We start from the raw sequence: 27693 nt of genomic DNA on the forward strand, positions 1-27693 counted from the left end.
AGAGCAAGAGTAGATAATGACGAACTTAATCAAGATATGTTACAACCCCTTTTTAGGAGACCCATGGTAGACGAGAGAAATGTAAAGATCCATGATGCAGGTCACTGAAGGTTATTGGACCAAGAGTGCATTCAATGTAGTGCTCTTCATTTTAGAGAAGAACTAACGAATAATCATTTTATGACATGTTGCCATAACGGACTTATTAACCTTCCTCAGTCAAAAACTAATGTAGAACTTAAAAGTTTGTTTGAAGAGAGCCCACAACTGTATAAATTCATTCGACAATGCAACAGTGCGATGGCTTTTGCTTATTTTTCAGCCAGTAAGAAAGATATTCCAGGAAAAGGACCATACTGTTTCAAAATTCAAGGACAGATTTATCGTTCAATCTCAGATTTGCTGCCTCAACATGATGAAGACCCCGTGTATGGCCAATTGTACATTATTGACACATCAACAGCAACAGAAATTCGTCAAAGGCGTCGAGAAAATAGTGACTTAAAACCTGAAATATTGTCAAAACTAGCTGAAATTCTATTAGAAAATCCATTTGCACAAATTTACAAAAGAGCTTCGGAAGAAATGGTTGTACAAGGTGACAGTGAATTAGAACTTAGGTTTGTAGACAGGATAAATATGGATCGTCGTAGGTATAATAAGCCTACTGCAGATGAAATTGCAGGCGTCTTCAATTCATCTGAAGGCGAACCTCCAATGAATTTTTAAAATTCCAAACAGGGAAGCTTTTATTTATCCTCATTAACCACAAGACCAAAGCTACCTTAGTAAACCAGTATTTATTCACAAACAATGATATGTTTGCTGCCTTTTCATGTTAAACCACTGGAGTGATTCAAATTATTTATTGAAAATGACATCAACAAAAGCAAACAAAGAAGAACAACAAACTGGTTTTTACACAAAAGATATGGTGTAGGGATGCCTATTCTGACACATAGATAATGTTATTCTGAGTTTGTTTAAATACCGGTATTGCAAAAAGTTGTTTTACATTTAAGCTTTTTAGGGACTTATGTCCCTACAAGCCACTAGTCCTCTTTTATACTTATAGATAACATACTAAATTTTTATCAAAATCCTTCGGGCCATTTTCGGGAAAATCACGATCAACCCATTGAGGAAAGGAATTAATGCGGTGCCTGCAGTGCCCTTGGTCAGCAATTAATTTTACCAAATTTGTAGACTTTTACTCTTGGCATAATTGTTATAGAAAAAACCTTAGGTTATAAATTAATAATTCTTTTGCCATTTTGTTCACAATAAAGTTTTATTGGATAATCAAAGTGTAAAATTAAAAACTTTAATTATTAAAAAAATTTTTTCACATGTGTTTTCTACAGAAAAGTGTTTTGGATATAAATTGTTTGCATAGAAAATGTGCATTAGTTACTTAGGGAGTTTGTATGTTTGCACAATGTATGGCAATGGGTGCTTATCAGTTTCCATCGAGACGGTGATTGAATTTGAGGAATCTTAGCTTGTTGATCGGTTTGTTTCGGACCTCCAGAGCTGACTGGAGTCGTTGATGGTCTTACTATTAGTTTTATAATCTCTTTCATTCGGTCCGCATGCAAAATTCCACCAACTTTGGTCATTGCTACAACTGAGACTGATAAGCAACAAAAGTCAGCCTAGCTCATGGTGAATATCATACAAATGTTTACTACCAACTCCGAAATACCACTCCTTGTGCATATTTTGATTTTCTACATCTAGATTCTTTACTCCATTCATGTCAGTAAATTGAAAATAGACATCAAAAATAGTTGTCAAGTGAGACCGAAGAAATCTAATCATAGAATGTGATACATATTTGGCGCTTTGAATTTCTTTTGCAACGTTTTCGAATAATATGACCATTGTCAGGAGTGGCCGAACCTATAGCTAGAATAGTAGCAAGTGAAGTAATTTACGGACAACTCTCATACATGCACTGAATCAATACTCAATTAATTCAGATTTGTTTAACCTCCCAGAAATTCATTTTTAACAAATTAACCATGGTAATCTTTTACATTTAAATAATCCTTTCAAGCTCCTAAAAAAACTTCCGATAACAACTACATTACAAATTTACACAGGCATTGTACATTCAAAAACTTAAAACTTAGATCACAGTCTGCGGGGCAGTGATGAAATGCAATGTGTTAGTAACAGTGTTTATAACGTTCAAAGAGGATTCTTCAACGTTAAACTGGGAAACATCTTTTTGTATTCCACCGAACATGATGATCTCGCCCTGGCCGGGGACGAGTGAGTAGAGGATGGTGTGTTCTGGAGCTCCGGTCGCTACACTCTTGATCGGCAGCCATGTCACAGCGTTGTCCGTCAACACGTTGGTAATGTCCATGACAAACATCGCCATCTTGGGAGGACATTGCCTCACGGCCTCGGGCAGTTTCTCCTTTACCTGATTGTTGCGAGACAAGCTACGTAGTCTCTCCTCCATTCTGTGCAACGCCTCCAACTGACGCTCCCGATGTTTCCCTGCTCCACCCGGAGATGCTCGGAACGCAGCCATGTTGTTATTGGTTGGCAAGTTTATGTTCCGGAATGGAGACTTTCCCACCTTGATCTCTGGTTTATGGCACTTGGGATCTGCCGGAGCTTCTTCTTGGTCTTTACTCCCGGACGTGGAAGGTTCGACTGGTGCTCTAGGTCTCGGCAGGACTCCCCTTCGTCCGTTCACATTCACATCTCTGTCCACCGGAGGTAAAGAGCCATCTGAAGGCCTGAATAACAATACAATTAAGCTTTTCTAACAAAATATAGGTTTTTCCTCAAAAGCCAAGTAAAACCTAAAACTGGACTTACAAATTTAAAACTTATATTTTCAATTGAATACAATTTTACACTAAATGTGAAGCTTAAAAATATTTATCTTCAGATTATCAAGATTTAATTAATATAGAAATGTAAAATTTGTTATATCAAACAACAATTTTATGTTTTCCTTCAGCAATATCGATTAAAAATAACTTAACATACTAAGTAAAAGTTCTGAGGTTAGGCCTTATTTTAAATTGTTTTAATCACAAAGGCAAGCAGATATTACATGTACGTTCAAAATAAACTATTTTACATAAACTAATTGTGTTTCTCTCGGGTTCTACTTGACTAAAATCTGTACTGTTTAGTTTATCAAAAATTAAAGCTTTAAGGATGCTTTGCAATATTTTCATAATAAAACTCATTTTACTTTCTTTTCTTATTTGAAAAAGGTCAGGTACAGTTGGATTTTTTTTACTAGAAGTGGTTAAGTTGTGGTGGAATATCTTTGAAGATGAACCTTTTTGGCTGTAGTGCGATCACGTGCTCATACGTGTCAAATTTTGAGTTTAAATCAAAACAAACAAACTGGCACATATTCTTGGAATTGACAATAGTTAAATATACTTTAAACTTACTCTAGCCTACTTTTATAAAAGTACTTACACCAGAATATTTACTGTGAAATAGTGACGTGATTCCTAATTCCAAATCAACTAATAAAGAAGTTGTTATTTAAAGTGATGGTTGCTTTAAAAATAATTAACTATATGAGCAAACAATAAAAATGAATCTTCTTGCAAAATTAATGCCGATCATCATATTAATAGAATAATGTGGTTGCTATGACTGGGATACACATAAAGTAACTGTTGGGACATACAGTAATGATGATTTGCGTTTTTTTTTTTTTTTTTTTTTTTTTTTTTAATCTTGTAACATATAAATATAGGCCCGCCTTTTGGGTTTCAAGTTAGGGACCAGAATTAAATACTTTCAAGATGACGAGAAAAACCTTTATAGACTAACGTATTGACCCATTTGAATTATAATTAAGAGCTAATTCTATTGCTGATCATTCATTAATGCAATCAGATAAGTTTACCTTGTACAAACAGGATAACGTTATACGATAGGCCAAGGAAGCAAGATTCAAGTTTGGTTTATAAAATGCAGTAGCCTAAATACTGAATGTTTTCTTATAAATTATACAATGAAATATACTAAATAAATTTATTTATCTTAAATGAGCATTCTTTCGTAAGTAATACAACACGGCCCCTAAATGCCTAAATTGACAATATGCCAGTTTGTTTGTTTTGATTTAACCTGAAAATAGTCAAAATTTGACACGTATGAACATATGATCGCACTACAGCCAAATAGGTTGATCTTCAAAGATATCCCACCACACCTTAACCGCTTCTGGCTAAAAATTCCAAAACTGTATGTAAGTGTAACAGCTTATCAAGTTGAAGTCATGACATTTAAAAAAGTTAATTCAAACTACTTTGTGTTGGTCATATTACTCTCACCTTCTAGGAGATTGTAGGTCATTAGGTGTTCGTGGCATAGACGCAACAGGATTCCACTTGGACAATGAGAACGCTGGCATCGTAGAAGTTGGGTTACGCCCAATAGAGATGACGTTGTTACCACTCTGAAAACAAAAGTATGTCAATCAACAAACTATTATTATTTAGGCACTTTCCTTTTATGTATGTGTACACAAGCATCCAAAGAACCAAAATTACCTGCAATCGAAGAAGAATAAAGTATAAACACATTATTCAGCTATAAAAGTAAATAGATTGAATGAAATATATACTAACAAATTTTAAGAAAAACAAAAATGAAATGATGAAATCAAATACGAGTATTGAATTTGTTGAAAATGCCTACCTTTTTGTCAGCAGGTTATTTGTTGTACTGTAGTCATACTACAGATTATATGAATGTTTATTTACTATCAGCTGTCTGTTTTGTTGTCCAAATTTGTTTCATGACTTGTAAACATTGATGAGAAATACAGTCACTTGTTTTATAGTTTAAATTTGTTTTTTATCGTAGTTGTAACTTAAATTTTCCCCAAACACCTCCACTTAGGAGAATAATAGAATTGACCGATATTGATCCGGCAATAGGAAAAGACTTCATTAATATTGTACATAGTTAGATCACGAACGTTTACATTCTTTAAAAAAAACTATTTCAAATTCAATCTTAGTTTTTTTTTAAATCCAGTTTTCCTGTTATTTTCTTTATTTTGAATCAGTTCTAAACTTAACAATTGATTTTAAAACTTTTGCTGTCAGAATAGCAGCCACTATTAATGAGCATCGCTTGCAACTGCTGCAACATCTGTGCTCATTATCACTAGTGATTACGGCAACATCAGTGATGATTTTCCATTATCATGGCAACATTGGTGGTGATTTACTGTTATCGTTATCATAGTAACATTCATGATGATTTCTAGTGATCCTAGCAACATCCCTGTTCATCTGCCATGTCCATAGCAGTATCTGGAACTTTCACAATCTCGGCAACATCCGTGATCATCTCTTGCAATCGCGGTATTATCTATGCTGATTTACCGCAGTTGCAGCAACATTCGTAATAATTTTTACGCCACACTAAACTATTTTCACGAATGTCCCACGCAAGGATTTAGTCCAGAAAACAGCTGTTTAAATGGGGTTTCATTAAGTACTACTGTACTGTAATGAGTTTTACTGGACACCAAACAGCTGATTATAATGTATTTGGTATGAGTGGTTGTTAAAAAAAAATAACCTCTCTTACAGGTTATGACTAGTGATTGTTAGTCCTTTAGTCGGTGGTAATATATAAGGATTTGTACAGATTTAGTAGTATGGCGTAAAATATCATACGTCACTCGTCCAAAATGTGTTTACTGGACTCGTATGGTAATCCCGTACTCGACCACCTATTTTCAGGGCTAGTAACGTAATATAATATTTTTAAACACGGCAACTTCTGAAAGCATGTCACCATCGTGTCTGCGATCAAAATTTTCTTTATTGACACAAGTATGCAAGGAAAGAATAATAAGCAATTATTGGCAGATTTATTCACATGCCATTCCTGGTTTTCAGGTGGGCTAGACACCATATAGAACTGGCAACCACATTTAAACATTGCTGTTTCACCTTGCAAGCTGGATGGCACCACAGCTGTCCATTGGAGGGGTGACTCATCCCCCACTGAGGGTTGGTGACTGAGATCTGTGTCCATTGCCAGATGTTGCCTGTCATCGTCAGTAGCCAGACGTCACTGAGCAGTACATTGGGCCGGCCTCCACAACCTCCTGTCATCAAACAACAAGTACAGACTGAGACAAGATGTTTTTATATTTCAATATTAGGAGCATAACTTTTCTGTTCTGATTCAACCTGATTAGCAAGAGTCTTTTGTTAAAAGGAACTTTAAATTTTAAAAAATTCCTTGAAAATGGCAAATTACAAAGAATTATATGTGGATTAATTTACCTGTCTGTCAGCAATCCGATTGTCATCTAAATGACAAAAATCCTATACTGGCCTATTGTACATAAAGTAAAGTTCTTATGTTTTTCCATGTTTGATGTTTTTTGTTACCATTTGTGTGTTTGCCGAATACCTCAACGTAAGTGATGTGACATTTGAACTAGTCTGATGATGATAATTAAATCGCGAATCCGGTCTCCTTGTAGGTAGATGACTATTGGATCACTGAGGGATAGGTAAATTGTAAAGTACAAAATTTTAAGGGGGGGGTAAAAATGTGTCACGATTAAACAAATACCAGAACTTACCAGTTTTCATACACAATACCCTACTCCTAGTCCTATGTGTTGGCCATAGCTTGGGCTATGGGCAATTAAATTTTTGTTTAACATTCGCATCCTCGTTTCCGAATTAAATTTTAAATTAATTTTAATAACTTAAATCTCACCGACTTGAGTCTAGACTCGCCAGTTCCTGCCTGCCAGTGACTAGCAGTGGCTATCGTTTAGTTTTATTTTAATCAATTAGTTTCAAAATTGTGATTTTTCTGTTCGCTTTACGAATAATTATTACATTAATTTATTTTAGTTTATTCGTCGTTTTAACACCCCGAGACTTGTCGTCTGAGTTCTGAACCCCGTCATTGGCGGGTGGTAGAACCAAGTCTTGGAAGTGTTTAGATTTGAACAATTAATTGAATATATTTATTGGGCCTCAACGACTCTGTAGTGATTTTTATACTATATTTTGTTAATTCAATCACCGCACGTTCATTTATTTTACTTAAACAGTTTTAAGTTTAACACGAGTAGTTAAACTAGTAGCATTGGCCAGGATAGAATACTTGTCTGCCGTACAGAGTTAATCTTAAAGTTAGGCAAAATTTACCAAAACACCTAAACAAAGGTGAGGATGATGTAGCTCCAACTGAGCGTCTGCAGGAGTGCTTCTAGAGCTCTAAGCCTTCAATTAAATTTAATAAATTGATTTGTCAAAACCGTGAAAACTTGGTATCGACCTCTGGATTTGTCTCGGCTCCTTCTGAGCACTACAGGGAAGAAATTAGAGTGTGGCTAGTTCTAGGGGTAGGCCTAGCCTTACTTTGGTGGATACTAGTTTATTCCCCCCCCCCCCCTAGAATGTTTTGTCGCAAAATTATACCATATAATTTTACAACACTATAACACCATGAAATCGGAAGAAATGAGAAAATACTGTGCAAATAAAAAAACACTTATCAACAATTATTCGAAACATAACTTGTGAGATGAAGCATTGAGCAATGATAAAAAAAATTGTTTAGGCTAGCCAGTTGATGAATACAAATGTATTTTGATGTTTTCAGCCATAACCTGCATACAAGATACTGGTGGTCTTTGAGCGATTATTTCAGACATTTCTATCAGAAGTTGTTAACAATACTGATTTTAATACAGTTTTTATTCAGTGTGTTTATTCTAATTTCCAGCTGGGTTTGTGTAGCCTACTAATCTTGTTGTGATTTAGCTACTTTCTCACCTGTGGTAGGGATCAAATTTCAGAGCCCAAAACATCGCAAAATCTTATTTTTTTTACTAAATTGGGGAAATGTGAATGTACACCATAAACCCACCATTACCAAAAATGAGCTTTAAACAAAGAGAATACTGGTACTGGCATTAAAGCTGAATCTTAGTCCTACCTATGATCAGCAGGTTGTTGTTGTTGATCGCGATCTGAGACTGGTTGTATCTAGGCACTGGCTTGGGACTCGAGGTCTCTTGTTTCCTCCATGTTTGAGTCACAAAGTTAAAGCACCAGACATCATTAGCACTGCAACAATCACATTCAGGTATTCAATACCTTTAAAAAATTTCCTTTTCTATTTTGCCGAAAGGCTTGACAAAATATATGGCCATTTGGCAATAGAAAGGTCTCTAAATTATAGGATCAATGACAATGACTCCAGAAGTGTTTCAACATTTTTTTTTTATAAATAGAAAAAATTTACAATATTCAGGACAGAAATGTTGGCATGTGAATAAAAATGTTTAAAAAAATTGCATTGGAGTTATATAAATCTTCTTTTTGCTATTTTCAGATTACATAATATGAATATGGTAAAAGAAGGGAAAACACCTAAGCTTTCTTTCACACCAGTGTTGTGTCTATCAGACAAAACTGTTTTGATTATTATAGTGATGGTCCGATTCCTGAATTGGTCGATTACGATACCAATTCCGATTCTACAATTTTGGTTTCGATTCTCGATTCCGCACTCGATACCGATACCTGTTAAAAATTCATTTAATAACTGATGTTTGCTTCTCGCTATCCCTATAAATAAAGGAGCATGTTATTTTTATTTAATCTTTACAATAAGATAACTGCATTGCTATTGTTTAAGGTTATATAGATTATTGAGGTTAGCCTGTAAAGAAAATAGATACTTCAAGAAGACATACATTTTATTTTAACATATTTTACTAAATTTAATTGAGACAACAATCATCGGTTTAAGTAGGCCTAAAATGTTCACTGTTTTTTTTTTTTTTTTTTTTGTACATCCAGGCCTACAATGAATGTTCCTTATTGCTTGAGTTGTAGAATCAAAGTCAATATCAAAGTCATATTCAATATCACTTAAATTACTTAAAGAATCACATAGAAGTCATGGAGTTCGTCACATCACTCGAACAGAGATCATAACCCATTTTGAACAACGTTCGTTGTGAAATGCAAAGGCAAGCTATTTTGGATTATAAAACTATTATGAATGTGAGATAATGAACTTGGAATTATTTATATTAGTTGACTTCAGGTTCAGAGTATTCCAAATAAACTATGATGTGCCACTCTTTACAACCTTCTATGTCAGTTGAGTTTAGCATCATAATTAACCTCACTTTTCAGAATCAGTATCGAGTACAATGAAGAGAAGTATCGAGTACCGGCGATTCTTCGATACCACTGTTATCGAAGGTATCGAGGTATCGAGAATCAGAATCGGCTCATCCCTACTATTGAATCATGTGAGAGCTTTCACACGAGTACGGTTTCGCCCAAACCTAAACCTCTCTCCATGCACAAAAAATGTCCAGATGAACCTAAACTTTCAATGCAGGCCCGCAAAAAACACATTTTCAGTTGATCTTATACACACTGTGTATATAGAGTGTATATAAGATCAACTGAAACTGCAACACTGCCTCAATAACTCTCTGGCCACCATATTGGACTTAAGGAAATCTCTCTCTTCCTTAGTTGGGTGAGTCAAGTTGTGTGTCTATGTGCTAATTTGGACTCTTTCCTATTCAGGTAAGCTTGCTTTTACCCTCCCAAAAAAAATCCTTAAAACCCAGGCCTATTTGCTCTATGTTACATCCTTGAACTACAGTATTACTTTTACTTCTCTGGGGCCAACAAGACAAAAAACTTGGTGCCAGGTCGGTGGGTTATTGTTCCTCCTTTGAACAAATCTTTCGCCCTATAGGGAAGAATTTGCTTTAAACTGTGAAAGCATACCATAGTTATGTTGCTGTAATGAAAGCATGGCTATAAGTGTTTTGGAGTCAGATAAACCGTGCACAGTCTACAGTAGTTTGAGATATTCCCTTTATCACCCCTCAGCTGTTACCATTTTTGAAAATGCAATCAATCGACCTTTTTACACACACCACGATATGAATTGTGCATTAAAAAGAACATTTTGTCTAAGTAAAATATTTCTTGATGAAATAAAATGATTACCTTATCCAACCACCGTTGTTGGTATGACGAATAGTTTTGACCCTCAGAAATTAATCAGGTCATTTTATATGCAACCACATCATCACTAGAGAGAAGAAGAAACATCAAGATTCAGTCAGTTTTATTTAGTCAGTGGCAGTGATAAGACAGTGCTGCACTTTCATTAATATAACTTTTTTAAACTCAGTTTTATCAATTTTTATTCTATTTTAATTATTTTATCAACTTGACAAGTTTTAATTATTGTGATTGTGACAGTCTTTTAAAGAATTTATTGACATGCCACAATGTATTAATACACTGATGATGTGGTTGCATACAAAATGACCTGGCCAAGTTCTAAGGAAGGAAACTATTCGTCATACCAACCATTGTGGTTGGATAAGGTACCGTAATCATTTTATTTTATCAATAATATATACCAACTAAGGGTCACAATGAATAATATAAAATATTTCTATGTCACTAAAAATCCTTACAACCTAAGCCCTTGTCCTCTAAGTAACATCCACAGTTAGTTTTTAAGTGAATCACTATTATGGGTAGAATGACTGACCTGCCAGTAACCATTTGTCCACATATGCCACCAAACACAACCATGTCGTCCCCGTGTACTGAGGCGGAGTGACCAGCCATGGGCGGAGGTGACAGTTGTGGCGTGATCACGTAACTCCACCTGTTCTCACCGATGTCGTACACATGTAACTCGTTGAATGTCCTCCACGCCTGGATTCAAAACTAGTTCAAAACCGGAACAATTTTAATTTTGTTTTTGTACAGATAACCAGGGGTGCCCACCGGAGGGGTTTGATTATCAGATTTTTTGGGGGGGGGGGGGATTTTATGATTTTTGGGGGGATTCAAGCCATTGGTTGGTTAGAAGCACATAAAAGAATTATCAGATAGTTTTTACGACTTCCTTAATTTAAATTACGTTAATTAATTAATTATGCAATCAAAATCCCATTTGACAATTTGTCTTAGTAAATAAATCATTTTATAATGGCTATAAAATATATAAATGTGTTTATTTGGATTTCCACTATCTGACTTGTAGCATGTTTGGTGAATTATTTATAAAATCCACCGATAATTAGTTTTTTCTATTATTTGGCACTTTTAAAAGCAAAATTGTCTATTTCATTTGAGTTAAAAGTTTGATTCAAAAGCTTAAATTCCCATAAATTTGCAGTGTAATTTAAAGAAGTGTCGGGGATGCCCCCTCCCTCACCCCACATTTTAACTGTGGGTTAGCCCAAGGCCCCACGAGAAAAACAGGCCATGCTGCACGGGCAGCGCAACACTACGTCACAGTGGTGGATAGTTGTACTAAACTCTTACCATTAAAATCTTACAAACAGCCAGCTTGTTTATTTACCTAAAAAATATGGGAATGGCAATGACAATGAATTTATCAATGAAATCTATCCACTAGTCACAGGTCATGGATCCTGCAGCATGGCCTGTTTTTTCTAGTGGGGCCTTGGTTAGCCCCCAGACCTGGGTTAAACAAGGAATTTGGGGGGGGGGGGATTCTGCGACGTGAGCTTTGGGGGTGATGGGCACCCCTGCAGACAACAATATAGTAGTTGCTATATATTTAAATGTTGTCATGGAATATAGGGAAAGCAGTCCTAACCCTTATAATTTGTCCGGGTGTGCCGGGAATCGTACCTGCCTCTCTCGCACTGAAGTTTTTTAGACTAACTACCAGGCAACACATCCTAATTAAATAGTGTATATACTGTATTTTCATTAGACAACCAAAAAGTTACCTGGTGCAAAGGGAACGGGGTGGGGTGTGTCCAGCCGCCAAACAAGACGAGAAGACCCTCGTAGTAGACGAGCGTGGCCAGAGCCTTGGGTGTCGGGTACGTACCCATAGTGAGCAGCCTAGACCACTTCCTGGCCGACAAGTCAAGCTTCCACAGGTCGTTGAATGTCGTGCTCGTACAAGTGCACCCACCAAACACATACATAGCATTTCCTGAAAATAATTATTAAAACAACCATTGGATCATTGTGCTTCAAGCTGGACATGATTGCAATGTGGATTGGGATGAGCTATATAGCTTTGAATAGCTGTATAGCTTTGACTTGAGACCTTTTTTTCTTTAAGCCAGGATTATTAAAAGCCCAAAGATCCAGGATAGCTCTGGATCCAGTTTCTAACTACCAAAAGCTAGTACCCTACTTTTCTCTAGAAACCAGTGAACTTCTGGTCATTTAGAGGTACCCTGCTATTGTATCCGTAAAATAGCTGGGTAAGATAAATATATATATATATATATATATATACACATTTATAATATTAGTAAGATATATACATATATTTATTTTACCCAGCTATTCTTAATAAATTATCTTAATAAATAACTAGAGGACCCATGCTGCTCTGCAGTGTTAAAATAAATATAATATCCGAGAAATAATAAAATTTATGATTTATGATTGAGTAATACAGTATCATGAGCTTAACTGATTCAAACTATCAATAGCTCAAATTAAAGCCTATAATTTACTGATTATTTTGAGTCGGAGCTATTGATTTTTAATCATAGAAAAACCTTATGAAAAATAATTTTTATGTGGGTTTTCACCTTGTATTTGCTTGAAACTTGTTCAGCTTAAATGAAAGCACGATTTCACTGAAGGTTCTTAAGACCAAAATATATAGGATTATATAATTATAACTGGTTAAATACATCTTAAATTGTAGTAAGAATTTGAAAATGTATCAAATTATGTTTTTTGGTAGAGTAATCATTTTTTTTTTTTTTTTTTTTTTTTTCCTAGGACGCTAGGCACGAGCCTGGGATTGTTTTTCACATTACTTCAGGCTAGACCTAGGGGTTGCGGCATTATCACTTAGATAAAATCCATTGGTGACTTGGCGGGGATCAAACCCGGGACCTCAGGGACTGAAGTTCCGCTCTCTAACCACTATGCCAGCTCGCTCCCCACAGAGTAATACAGGTATAGTACAGTAGGTAATACAGTAGGTATTACTGAAATTATATCCTGCCTGATGCTTAATGTGAAAACTTTGCGTGCATACCTTCAATTTGAGTCCTTAATCATGAAAATCGGTCAGGTAGAAGAGTCAAACGAACTCGGAAAAAAGAAACTAAATGTAACCCCCATAAGAAATACATGGGGAGCAAATTTTGTTTACGTATAAGCCGAGTGGGATTATAGATAAATATACCGTATGCCAATGCTTGATGGCAAATCTGTGCGTGCATACCTTCATTTTGAGACCTCTATCATGAAAATCGGTTGGGTAGTGGGGGGTAAACTTGCCTAAAAATGTTCAAATGGACTGTATGTTGAAAGAGCAATGTTAAAAACTTGTCACTAATTATTTAACAGATAATAATGAGATTGATGAGGTACCTTCCTTTTAACTGAAGTGTTGAGAAGACGAAGCCGGTAGACGTACACGAGTTTCTTCTGCTGGCCAGCTATTGCGTATTGCTCGTACACAGACCCGGACCGGCAGTAGTAGTGTTTCACTTCACAAATGTTCAATAGTTCACTTTTAATAATGTGTCACTAATAATAATTAAATATACTTTGGGGTTAAGAGATGAGAGCAGCAATTGGGAGTTAATTGTGCCGGGGACATGTTAGTAGTTGCATGAATGCAAGAGAACTGGGGCGAGATTGGGGTTTCCAGACATCACGTGACAGGACAAAGGTTATTGTATGATATGAAACGTCTGGAAATATCTAGGTAGCGCTTGAATACGGAACATGCCGCCCGCCTTGAACCATACATGGTTCAAAACATTGAGAAAGTTACAAAGTGACACATAATGAATAAAGATTGACATTGAAATATAAGAAACATAGATTAAATATATATACATAACATTGAAATAGAAATATGTTTGAAAATAGAATAAACATTTTGTTTGATCTGATAATGAGATCAGGGGAGCGGGTACACCTTGGTAGCAGGACGACAGAAGGTTCCCCGCTGAGTCTTGATGGTGACAACTCGGACGATGCCGTCCGATCCAGGCGAAGTCTTCACTATGCGTCCAAGAGGCCAAAGTAGTGGTGGTGTTCTAGGGTCCTGAATTATAACGAGATCACCCACTTCTAGATTCTTGTTGGGCTTTTCCCATTTCTTTCTTTGTTGTAGCTGATGTAAATATTGTTGATGCCAACGTCGCCAGAAGCGTTGATGTAGGGCTTGTACAGTTTGCCAATGGTTGAGACGATTTTCGGGAACCTCTTCAAGATTTGGTTCCGGTACTGCCACAAGCGAAGTGCCGATAAGAAAATGACCCGGAGTAAGGGCTGAGATGTCGGATGGATCTGCGGATAATGCTGTCAAAGGTCTCGAGTTGAGTACAGCCTCCACCTGTGTGGCGAGTGTTATTATTTCCATTAGTGTTAGAACTCTATCGCCTATGACTCTTTTCAGATGATATTTAGAACTTTTTATAGCACTCTCCCATAGGCCTCCTTGGTGGGGAGCGGCTGGTGGTTGAAAGTGAAAATGTATTGAGTGATCTAACGCGAAGTTGTTAAGAGCATCTTTAGTGTTTGATTCCTTGATGAAATTCTGAAAAGTTTTCATGAGTTGCTTTGAGGCTCCAACATAGTTAGTTCCGCAATCTGAGTATAAGTGGGCACACAATCCACGACGAGAAACAAAACGTTTTAGTGCAGCTATGAAGGAGTCTACAGATAGGTCTGTTACAATTTCTAGGTGCACAGCTTTCGTAGCAAAACATACAAAGAGGCAGAGGTATGATTTTAACCGTTGAGTGTTCCTAGTTGAATGAACTTTAATGTCAAAATGTCCACTATAGTCCATGCCAGTGTGATAGAATGGCCTTACAGGTTTTAATCGAGTTTCAGGAAGATCTCCCATCAGTGGAGGTTTGTTTACAGGCTTAAGTCTGAAACATCTTTGACACTTGAAAATCACAGATCTTATCACGCTGCGGGCTGATAATATCCAAACCTCTTGAGACAGAATAGACTGCAGCAATTGAGGGCCTGCGTGTAGATGCTTTAGGTGATAATGCATAATCAACAGTTTGACAGTACAGTGAGATTTAGGTAACAAAACTGGATGTTTCGCATCTTGTGTAAGGTTGGAATGTTTCAACCTGCCGCCTACTCGCACTATTCCACTGTCATCAATATATGGGGATAAACGAGCAAGTTTTAAGCTGCATTGAGATCCCTTTTTGAGAGCAGAGATGTCATCCTTAAATGATGTATTTTGTATGAGTTTGAAAATTCTTAATTTCGCTGAAGAAGTTTCTTGGCAAGTAAGTCGTCCAATGCGGGGATCATTGGCTTGCAGATTATGAATGAATCGCAATATATATGCCATGACATTTACAAGTTTCCTGAAACATGAATATTTTTCTAGTATATCAAAATCAGTGAGTTTAATCTTCTCTGTGGTTGCTAGAATGTTTAGAGGATTTGGCCTTATTTCAAGAGTGTCATCATCAATAACAGGTGTGAATTTTGGCTTAGGCCAAGAATCTGGCGATGACTGTAACCATTCCGGTCCATTCCACCATAAATGATGAGTCACAAGCTGAGAGGGTGAAAGACCACGAGTGGCGCAATCGGCCGGGTTGTCTTGAGATTTGACATAATTCCATGAGTGAGGAGAGACCAATTCTTGGAGTTCTGAAATACGATTGGCAATGAAGACTTTCAAGCGGTATGGAAGAGTACGTATCCAGGTTAAGACAATTGTGGAGTCACACCAAGCATAGATTGATTCAATTTTCATATGAGCAGAGAGTATGTTTGAAGAATATTGAAGAAGTTTTCCCAGTAAGTGAGTGCCACAAAGTTCAAGCCGTGGCAGAGAAATTCTTTTCAAAGGAGCGACTTTTGATTTAGAGACGATGAGATAGAGCCTTGTATTCTCTTGAGAGTCAGTGACACGAAGGTAGACAACAGCAGCGTAGCCTTTCTCTGAAGCATCGCTGAAGCCGTGGAGTTGCACAGCCGTATGCAGAGAAGTAGAAATGTAGCGTGGAATTCTTAGTTCTTGAATTATTGGGAGTTCTTCTAAGAATGAATGCCACTTGGTTCTAACATCATTTGGAACAGGTTCATCCCAAGTTAGCCCTGTTGTCCAGAGATACTGAATAAGTGTTTTTGCCCAGAAAATTACGGGTGTAAGAAATCCTGGTAAATCGTACAGTTTAGCGATTGTAGATAATATTCTTCTCTTTGTAAGTATAGCACTTATTTCAACATCCTTAACCTTGTAAGAAAGCATGTCGGACTCTGGAGTCCATTTTAGACCTAGGACACTGAAGAAGGCTTCACTATTTTCAGTTAACTCCACTGGAGTCTCTTTGTGTTCAATTGGGACTTGGTCCAATAGTTGGGGTGCGTTGCTAATCCATTTTCGGAGTTCAAAACCTCCTCTAGAGAGCAAGTTCTTGAGTTCATTCTGTGCAGACAAAGCTTCATCAAGACTTTCTGCTCCAGCGATGATGTCGTCATAAAATATTGATTTAGTTAGAATCTCAGACGCCTTGGGGTATGAGTGACCCTCATCTTTGACCAATTGTTGTAATGTTCTGATCGCAATGAACGGGGAACAGTTGAGACTGTAGGTGACGGTATTTAGCTTTAAGACTTGAAGGGATTCATCAGGGTTGGATCGCCAAAAGATTAACTGATATTTCTTGTCATCTTCAGCCACCAGAATCTGGCGATACATCTGTCGTATATCACAAGTGAACACAAACTTGTGACACCTAAAGTACAGCAAGACATCACTAATATCATTCTGCAACTTAGGGCCAGGCATGAGGATATCGTTTAGGGAGACGCCATTATTTGTTTTGGAACTACCATCAAATACGACTCGTATTTTGTAATTAGGGGGATTCTCCTTAAATACTCCATGATGGGGTAAATAGTAACATTCACCAGAAATGGGTTGCTCACATGCACTCATGTGACCTGATTTGATGTAGTCATCCATAAATTCGGAGTATAAATCTTTGAATTCGGGCTGAGCAGCAAATTTTCTTTCCATCGCTTTAAGTCTAAGTTGAGCTGTACTACAAGATTCACCTAATAGTGGATGATTTGGTCTTTTCGGTAACTTAACAACATATCGACCAGAGTTATCACGTGTATGGGTTCTTTCAAAATGCTGTAAGCAGAGAACATCTTCTTCTGACTGAGTCTTGACACATGTCGGGGGTTCTTCGATTGACCAAAACCTTTGAAGTGAACTGTGAAGGTCTCCATCATGTGTAGTGAGAAAAGAAACAGTTTTTGGGATTGATAACTCAGATGTAGCAACAGGAGCTATGCCCATTACAACAAATCCGAATATAGTTCCTAAAACTTGGGGCAGGTTATGGCCTAAGAAGTGCTGCTCACCAGTCAGTGAGAGAGCGAATAAATCAGCTCCGATCAATAGATCAATTTCTCCAGGTTTGTCAAAACAGGGGTCTGCAAGAACAAAATCATTTAAAGATCCCTTCACTTGAGGTGAGACTGGGATCTGAGGCAGTGGTGAAGTGATACGATTCAAAACCAAGCATGGATGATGGTAGGCTAAGCGTTGACCATTAACTGCAGATATATCAATGTGCACTATTCCTCTAGAATGAATTAGTGAGCCAGAAATTCCTTGGATTTCATCATGTGCTCGAGTACGGGAGGCACTGATGAGCTGAACAGCTCTTTCAGATATCAATGTAAGTTGAGATGCAGAGTCGAGCACAGCACGGAGTACAGTTTGCTGACCATCTTTGGAAAACACCTGAACTAAACATGTTCCAAGTAAAATTGTTGTTTTAGTTGGGTTTAACTGGCTAGACAATCCTACAAGAGCACTTTTATTCACTGGTGCGGTGACATGGCTTTGGGGTGCGTTATTTGTAGGCGGCTTACCATATTTTTTTTCAAAAACCTTGGTTGGGTAACTTGGCTGCTGTTGTGTGGGAGTTGAGTCATGTAAGAGAGTGTGATGTCGCTTTGAACAAATTCGACACACTCTATGAGAAGGACAGTTATTAGTATCATGTAGATGGCCTAGGCAGTTGGCGCATAGATTATTTTTACAAGTGAATTCAACTCTATCACCTCTACTTTTAGCCTGAAAGGCTTGACACTTGTATATATTGTGATCGGATGCTTGACAAAACTTACAAGTGTTAGTCACTGTGACGAAAGCTGTTTTAGCTTGAGAGGAGTAAGGTTTACTATCTCGAAGAGGTTTAGGCCTATAACTATTAGATTGAGTCTTTTGCACTGAAGGGTATCTTGCGTTAGCTGAGGGACCAAGACCGATACTAGCTCCTTCTAATCGTTTAAATTCTCTTTCAAGGAATTGAATTAGATCATTTACTGCAGGTATGTCATTGTTTGTGATGCGAGAATCCTCAAAAGATTTTCTTAAATCAGTAGGTAACTTTTTCAAAAGCGTTAGGACAAGCAGAGTATTTTCAGCTGTTATGTCATGGTTGAGATTTTTCAAAACTTGAGTGTTCTCTTTATAAACTGTGAGAAAATGTTGGAGACTTTTGAGAGAACCACTACTTATGCATGGCAAATCAATGATTTTTGTAACAAGCTGAGTTACAACACGCCTTTTGTTATCATAGCGATCCTCAAGCAGCCTAAGTGCAACATCAAAGTTTTCTGCAGTTATGCTTAAGCTCTTTACTAAATCTAAGGGTTCACCACTTAAAGAACTAAGCAGATATTGGAACTTACTCACAGGGGCCAAAGTTTCATTCCTATTAATAGAAGCCTCAAAAATATTGTAGTAGCTAACCCATTCTTCGTAGTTACCGCTGAATTTGGGCAACTCAAATTTGGGCAGTCGCAGAGATGGTTGTGTGGGAGGTGTTACTTCTTTAGTTTTAGCAGGTAACACTATTTTCAAGTCACTGATCACAGAAATGTACAAGTCCGAAATTTCATCTTGCATAGAGCATGCTTCAGTTTCGTCATAATCAGAACCAGGATCATCATAAACCACTTTATCGAATAAAGCTTTAAAATCAGAGAATAAACCTCTAACTTCATCATCATAGTTGTGTAAGCGCTGAATGGAAACAACATTTAATGATTGAGTTTCTGAGAGAGTAATTTGGGCTGACACAAACTTGCTTATTTTCTGAAGCCTATTTTTGACAAGTTTTGCCTTTTTCTCTAGTGTAGAGAATCTCATTTTAACAGACCATTTATGTAATCAAAAGAGTAAGCTATAGGCCTCAGCAGTGTTGGGAAGTAGCGCGCTACAAGTAGCGACGCTACAGTAGCGCGCTACTTTTTTTGTAGCGTTAGCTGTAGCTACGCTACTTTTAAGATTTTGTAGCTTTAGCTGTAGCTAGCTACATTTTTAAAGTAGTTGTAGCGGAGTTTTAGCTACTTTTCTCGCTACATTAACATTGTTTGAGATAGTGATTTTTATCATAACCTCAACCTTACGTGAAACAACCTCTTTCAAACTGAGATTTTCAAAAAAATTAGGCCTTACTTTCTTGGCTTCATACAGCTGGTTGCAGCCGTTTCATCCCTATTACAACGTTGTGTGGACATGGAGGCCATTAAAATGAGTGTTATCCACATTTTTGGCTCTCATTTCCTTAATTTACTACTCTATGATTACTGTCAGATAAAATAAAATCGCTAGATGCAGACGACGTTTAAACGTTACCGGTGACAAGAGAAGCTATTGAATGCTTGCAAGTGATTGACAGGGAAATTAGTAATCAATTTAGTTTGTTTATTATACCGATAGTGTTTCAACTTGGATTTTAATGGAAACCAACACTAAACCTTAAAATAATGAGAAAGCTGGTCTATCAACCTTTGCTTCAGCTGTTGATTGTGGTTCATCATCAAAAGCCCTTCCTTGGTTAGATTACGAAGATTTTTCAAAGGTTTACTAAATTAACAAAGAGGAAATTACCTGATGTGATTTAAGATATGTATAGACTAAATGATAATTGTAACGAAAAAATCTCCATATAACATGAAACTTACTTTGAAAAAATAGCATAGTTTGCTCCTGGTAACAGCTCTTGTATAGGACTATTAATTCCTAGGCTATGCTATGGTTTAAGACGAATACCAAGTTCCAAGTTCAATTATTAGGAATCCTATCTGTTTAGTCCTAGCAAGAACAAGCCTACTATAGCCAACTTGTTACATAGCCAAGTAGGCCTACATGTTATTTTTACTTTACAAATTTCAACATGTTTAAATTAAAAGCCTATTTCAGGATAAGTTACTGGATACTGTTTTCTGTACAGTACCAACTAGGTTGAAGTACAATTTGCCCTATGCATAATGACAATAAAGGACGATTTCTTGACATTGAAAAGTGTTATTCATAGAACAAGTAACTTATCACTTAAAAGTTTATAGCAATGTCGTTTTTAACATTAAAATAAAGCAATAAACTCCAATTTCAGTAGGCTAGGCTCTGTAACACAAAAAAGTATTTTTAAATAATCGTTTTACAGTTTTATTGGTCTTAATTGTTGATATAAGACATCTATAAATGAATCTATATTAAAGAAATAAAATGAGCTTTTAAAATATAGTTTGGTTGTATGTCCTTTGAACTTAATGAAATTTACATTTAAGATGCTTAAAAATAATGTGATATTTAAAAATAAGTACTAAATATGATGGGACACCGAACTATTTGGTTCTGTTGTTGTAATGTTAGGTTTATAATGCCAAAAAATTAAATACAATCTAGGAATAATTTGTTTTCCAATTAATGTTAAGATACAATACTGACATTTTTTTAATGTTTGTTCAGTAAAAATGTAGTTGCAATTAATTTTACATTTTCCTAATGTGCGTGGAATAAAAAGTAGGCCTAACGTCTTTGGAAAAGTAGCTAAAATTGTAGCTGTAGCTACATTTCATTGTAGCTGTAGTTGTAGCTAGCTACTTTTTCGGAACTGTAGCTGTAGCTGTAGCTAAGCTACTTTTTTGGAAATGTAGCAGTAGTTGTAGCTAGCTACATTTTAAAAGTAGCTTCCCCAACACTGGGCCTAAGTTTATCATAAGTTTAGGCCTACGTAAATATTCACCAACACCTAAATATCAAAATAACTCCAAGTCTTAGACCTAACAATAATGCAAATTAATAGCTCAGAATAAATCAATTCATTTACATTCACTCTATAAGAAATAATGAATGTAAAATTATATTTCACTTTACCATCAGACCCAGGATAGACATAGTAAATAAAAGTAAAGTCTATTTAACACAAGTCATTTAATTTGAATCAGTATTTTCGCAGAATATATTGAGTAGGGAAGTATTTATTATGAGCAATATCCTTAATGTAGACAAGAATCGATTCAACCACTAATATTTCGTTTAATATTCACACAAAACAATATTTTCCAAGATGTAAATAAACTTGAAGGTTACGTTTATATTTTGATTCAATTCACACAGCTGTATGTAGCTGGAGTGTGTTTTATTTTCAGTCAGCTGATTTCCTGTGCTTGAAACTGAGTTTTACATATGATCAATTTGAAGAAGCAATATCATTGGGCGATTTATTCTGTTTTACGAATCTCGACGCTCATTGGTTCTTGCGACGTGCAGACTGTAGGCAGAGCGCTCTAGTGGAGAAGTTCGCTACCAAGGTGCATCGCAAGGACAGAAAATATAAAATGGCTGACTTTCTGATAAGTGAAAATATGTTAGAAAATTAAGGACGAAACAAAGTGCAGACAAAAATTATTGTTAATGACAATAATTGATATGGTGAATTGATTGAGAAACTTAGAGAAAATATTAAATATCCTAACTAATTCCCGATTTCAAATAACTAAAGGAAATATGACGTGATTCATGTAGCAGTGGGAGGACATGAACATGAAACTAACATGAAATATTCACGTCTGAGATGGCACAGGGGAATGAAATAAAATATTATTTATTCACCAAAACTAGTAATGGAGAATACAAATACTGCTCTAATTATTTAGAGAAGTGACACTTTTAAGAGTTTAGTTGTACAATTTTAACAGTTACAGTAGCTAGGCTAATAAAAGCACAATATATTATTAATGATATGATTTTCGTCCGACTCGACAGGACCAGCGGATGGGGGGTAAACTTGCCTAAAAATGTTCAAATGGACTGTATGTTGAAAGAGCAATGTTAAAAACTTGTCACTAATTATTTAACAGATAATAATGAGATTGATGAGGTACCTTCCTTTTAACTGAAGTGTTGAGAAGACGAAGCCGGTAGACGTACACGAGTTTCTTCTGCTGGCCAGCTATTGCGTATTGCTCGTACACAGACCCGGACCGGCAGTAGTAGTGTTTCACTTCACAAATGTTCAATAGTTCACTTTTAATAATGTGTCACTAATAATAATTAAATATACTTTGGGGTTAAGAGATGAGAGCAGCAATTGGGAGTTAATTGTGCCGGGGACATGTTAGTAGTTGCATGAATGCAAGAGAACTGGGGCGAGATTGGGGTTTCCAGACATCACGTGACAGGACAAAGGTTATTGTATGATATGAAACGTCTGGAAATATCTAGGTAGCGCTTGAATACGGAACAGGTAGAAGAGCCAAACAAACTGGGAAAAAAAATTTATATATACGATTTTTACTTGGGTTATCAATTTTTAATATTGAATTTTGATATATATAGGTCTATATTGTTGATTTATTTGTCAAAAAATACTTAACTTATCAGGCAAGTTTTAAAATAGGCTAGGTATAGGATAACAATTTAAGTTCAGTTCTAACTACCTTTGATTTTCTTTGCTCTAGTAGGTAAGATCAAATAGGCTAAATACCCTGTTGTAATTTGAAAATGTTACACTTTACTGGCATGACATAGTTATAGTTTCCAAAAGCAAATTTATTAAATAATAAATTATGTATGATTTGTTCGACAAGTGTTACTTAAAAGCCACTGGAAATTGACCCTCCTTTAAATTTAGGTTTTTTAAGAAAAATCATAAACGAAACCTTATCAACCTTATCTTGTGACGAATTAAAAACGTTGAACGAGATCAAGAAATAAGTTGAACTTCCTCTAGACAAGATTGTCACAATAAAGTGACAAAACATGTTTTTTTATCGATTGTTTAACGACTCTTGTAATTTTTTAATGCTCTCCTAAATGGTCACTGTTAATTAAATGGATTGTAGTAGTAAACTTAAGTGAAAGCTTAAGACATTTTTAATTTGCAATTGTTATTAAAGTGCTTTGTTTAATTTATTTTGTACACTTTTTGCTGTTGAATAAGTGTTAAGTAAAAATCCTCCTAATTTATTTAATTTTTCCTAAAACATCATTAAAAAAATTAAAAATAAATAAAAAACTGGGAATAGACTTATTTGGCATTTGCAGATGATGTGGTACCTAATTTTAACAGAAAACTCTGGAAACCTTTGCCTATTAGCTGAAAACTTTATTAAAGAATGTAAGAAGATAGGATTAGAGCTAAATGAAGAAAAAACTAAAGTTGTTCACTTTGGCCGAAACGTTAACAATATAGAGATGTAAATTTCCACATTGCCAACTATTCAATTAATTGTGGGGAGAGCTTTAAATATTTAGGAGTTAACGTGAATAGTTCGAATTCTGAAGATCTGGAGATATACAAAGTAAACTAGCAAATGCCAATAAGAGCGTTGGGGCCTGTACAAAACTTTTATCATCCAAACTATTATCAAGATGTGCTCAAAATTAAGATTATACAGCCAGTGTTATTGTATAGAAGTGAAACATGGGTCCTCACCAAAAGAAATGAAGGATGTTTGATTTAAAATAAGGTACTTCGTATAAGGTACTACGTAAGATATTAGGCCCAATTTATGAAGAAGGAGTTTGGCGGATAAGGAAAAATAGAGAGCTGCGTGCCCTATAAAAAGAGCCTGACAATAGTGCAGCTTATAAAAGCCAAAAGAATTAGTTGGCTAGGTCATGTACTTCGGAGACAGGATGGCACAAGACTGAAGGAGGTTTTTGAGGCCGTACCTACAGGAAGACGTCCGTTGGGTAGGCCTAAATTGAGATGGTATGACCAAGTCAAAAAGGATGTGATCCAATGCGGAGGAGAAATCCGGATGGCGGAGGATAGAGAAGAGTAGAGGCGGCTACGAGGCAAAAAATCAACTGAGATTTGTGACGCCCCATCAGTATGTGTAAGTAAAACATCATTTTGATAATTAAAGAAAAAATACTGACTAATAGGTTATAGTTGAACATTAAAAACGTTCAATAAAAAAACCATAATAACTGATATAAATTGTGGAACATGTACGGTACATACCAAAACTGCATGCAGAATGCGAATATCGTTTTGAAATGCTGTGACATTTATCTGGGGGAGTGTAGTGTTCCCATTTGATGTTGAAATTCACAAGACAGCGATTGAAGTTGTTTTTCTTATGATGAAGTACATCTGAAAAAAATTTGACAAGACTGACAACTTAGGTAGATTTTGTGGTATCCTACAAACAGAAATTAGAAAGGATGGTTGTTTCAAACAAAAATTAGGCTACACACTAGGCCTACTTTGTATAGATAATGGAAGTAAGTTAAATGGAAGTAGGCCCCTAACTAGGTATGCGCTTAGGGACTGTCGTGAGTTTGGATCCTGACTGCATGTTACCATGAAGTACTGCATGTAACCATAAAATACTTCATGTTACCATTAAGTACTGCAAGGCTACCTACTACTTTTTATCAGTAGGCCTACACTTTACCCTTGTGCTGTACTGGTTCACCCCTTGCTTTGCTGGATATACGTTCCTTATCCTATGAGGACAGGCAAATTTAAGGTTAAAAGAGGTCGTCGACCTCTAAAAAAAATTTCAATTGAACTGTACATGACTACAACAATATGAGTAGGTACCGTAATGAATAGCCTAAATTTGTCTTTAAATATAAATTCTTAAAAGGAGACAAAAAGATCTTTTATCTCAAAGCTGAATAACTTAGGCCTATAGGGTGCTGCGCTACTGAAATCTATCTTTGCTAAACCTAGACTAGACCTACCGGAAGATATATTTTTTTCAGATTTTGGTCCACTTACTTATCAGATAATTCCGGCTTCACTGACTGTGGCTAAACTAAGGTTACTGTAACGATATCTCTATGGCTGCTTAAGCCTTCATTTTGTCTTCTTCCACCACACTAACTAATATTTTTTACAGTGTTAGGGCCTAATACCAAATAAGACTAAGAATAAAGAATGAAGAAAACAAATAAGTTAGGATATGGTTTAAACTAACATCAGTTTCTAGGCTAAGTTTAGACGTCAATAAAAGGTCTGGAGAACTTTACCTAATAGACCATTACCATGCTACAATTGTGAACCTTTTTGTCTTCTTATTAGCCTAGGTCTCCGCATTTACCTAGGTAACTTGGGCCTACCTACAAAGTTAGACCTTTATCATACTACTCTAACTTAGAACTAGCCTAGTAGGTACCGGTAATGAAAGTTAGGCTACTATCAATCTCGATCAATTCATTGAGAGAGCAACACAATGGAACAATTTATATTGTTGTTGTTATCATATATATATTTATTGTTGTTATACTTATATATATATTTATACATATTTATTGTTATTGTTACATATGTACTATTTATTGCTGGGTTGAAATGTTTACAAAAATGTATTTAAATTCTACAGTCACCTAAGAGAAATATTGTTATGTCTAGACTATAAAATTGGAGATGTTCCGTTGGTATATAAAATAAATAAATAAATAAATAAATAAACAAATTTGGGTGCATGTTTTAAGCTGAATATGAAAGGTAGAATGGAGTAAGATTGTGTAGGCCTACATTTATTTGTTAAAAGTTTGACTATAATATCAGATGTTTCGTTAGTCAGGACTAACTTAACATAAACGCAGAGGATACGCGTGGCCGGTAACCGAACGTGGATTAGGCGTCTGGCATTGACGTCACTGGGTTGTGGGGCCCCGGAACACCACTACCACAACGATCCGATGTACATCCATCGGTGTTCGTGGTGTAGTGGATAAAGTACTTGGCTAATGTAAGAGGTATCTAGATTGAATCCCATCGGTGACACTAACTTATTGTCAAAGATTTTGCTTAGAATGCCATTTCTTCTTAACTGTACATCTTTTAATAGAACTTGAGGCATTTATAACTTTATTTTATGAACAGAATTTAACCTTCATTCGATTTTTTCATTAGCCTATCGGCAAGTTTGGTTAGGTTATGACAGTACCTAACTGCCAGACGCCTAACCCACGTCCGGTTACTGGACATGTATCCTCTGCCTATTATAAAAGCCCAGTGATGAAGAACAGCTGGGGCCCAGTTTCAAACCATCAAAAAGCTAGGCCTACTGATTTTTCTTAGGATCGAAACCAGCGACATTCTTACTAAGTGAGCACTATAAGTTAAAAGCACTCAGTTACCGTATCTACAGGCCCTACCTACCTCACTTATGGTTTTGAAGTTAAAAACAGTAAAAATATACTCACTGACAGCACTTTTATTCCAGCGTTTACTGACCAACATACATTTCTTCAGATCATCATAAGGCCTCAAAAGACACAAAATGTATTCTAGTATTTCATCCGGCAAATCGTTTACATGGCACCTTTCTGAGTCCAACGGAAAATCAAATTCCTCAGTATAACTATCCATAACTTATCAATGTCAATTATAACTTAAGTTTAATCTGAGCAATGTAGACCCTATAACTTGACCCTATAACTTGAGGGTAGCCTATAAAAATGGGCACCCGCACAGTTAACCTAGCCTAAATATTCCAATGTAATTTCCCATTCTACTTGTTATTAGCATCACCTGTTTCACCAATCACTAAAACTATTACAACCTATACACTATGAATTAAAAGTTCGAAAACAATTCTCAATTTTGATAAATAATAGGCTATCAAACAAAACACGAATATTCCCGGTGTTTTTTAAGTTGGTCTTGGCTAGGTCAACAACAACAACTTCAGCTTCAGCTTCAGACAGATCGAGATCAGAGACGTTGACGATGACGTTCCACTGTTCCAGAGATCCAGACAGCAAGCAAAACACAAAAATTTACAAATTCAGATCATTCAATAATTCAATACACCACTATAGCAAACCGCAAGCAAGCAAAGCAGTCGAACTGAACAGCTGGGAGCTGGTGGAGCTTGGATCAACATCTGCAAATTAATTCTGCATCTGATTGAGATTCTGATTCTGATAATATGACCGTCACATTGTGAAATACACGGATTCGGATTCTATCTTCGACGTTTTTACAAAAGTCGCAAATGACAGGTAGTTGGCACAACTGATCACTGATCCCTAGTATCGTTTTCTGCTGGGATAATGGAAATAAGATTCTAATATTATTGTAAGATTGAGGATATTTATTTCCACTTTTATATTTGACTAGCTGTAACCCGCGGGCTTTGCCCCGTTTAACTTCTTAATTTTCAAGATTATCTCGTTTTATGGCTCAATCACGTCCTGGTTGAAGTTTGTTCGCTACGCTCACTCACCTTTAGGTTGGAGCTCGTTCGCTACGCTCACTCACCTTTAGGTTGGAGCTCGTTTGCTGCGCTCACTTGCCTTCAGGTTAGCTCGTTCGCTACGCTAACTCCCCTCCAGGTTGAAGTTCGTTCGCTACGCTCA

General features: G+C 36.3%; 1 protein-coding gene across 1 annotated transcript; it reads right to left on the bottom strand.

The window, feature by feature from the left end:
• Positions 1 to 1081: 1081 nt before the first annotated feature.
• Positions 1082 to 26994, bottom strand: LOC128999759 (F-box only protein 42-like). The gene is made up of 8 exons (XM_054426420.1): positions 26536 to 26994; positions 24338 to 24469; positions 11807 to 12018; positions 10588 to 10757; positions 7984 to 8114; positions 5967 to 6124; positions 4329 to 4453; positions 1082 to 2756 (listed from the first exon to the last, which is right to left on the bottom strand). The coding sequence occupies exons 1-8, from the start codon at positions 26699 to 26701 to the stop codon at positions 2132 to 2134; spliced, it is 1719 nt and encodes a 572-aa protein (XP_054282395.1). The 5' UTR covers positions 26702 to 26994; the 3' UTR covers positions 1082 to 2131.
• Positions 26995 to 27693: the final 699 nt, after the last annotated feature.

This window comes from Macrosteles quadrilineatus, unplaced genomic scaffold (assembly GCF_028750875.1).
Source record: "Macrosteles quadrilineatus isolate MER2022 unplaced genomic scaffold, UCM_ALF_1.0 Scaffold_8__2_contigs__length_117827958, whole genome shotgun sequence".
Taxonomy (NCBI): Eukaryota; Metazoa; Arthropoda; class Insecta; order Hemiptera; family Cicadellidae; genus Macrosteles; species Macrosteles quadrilineatus.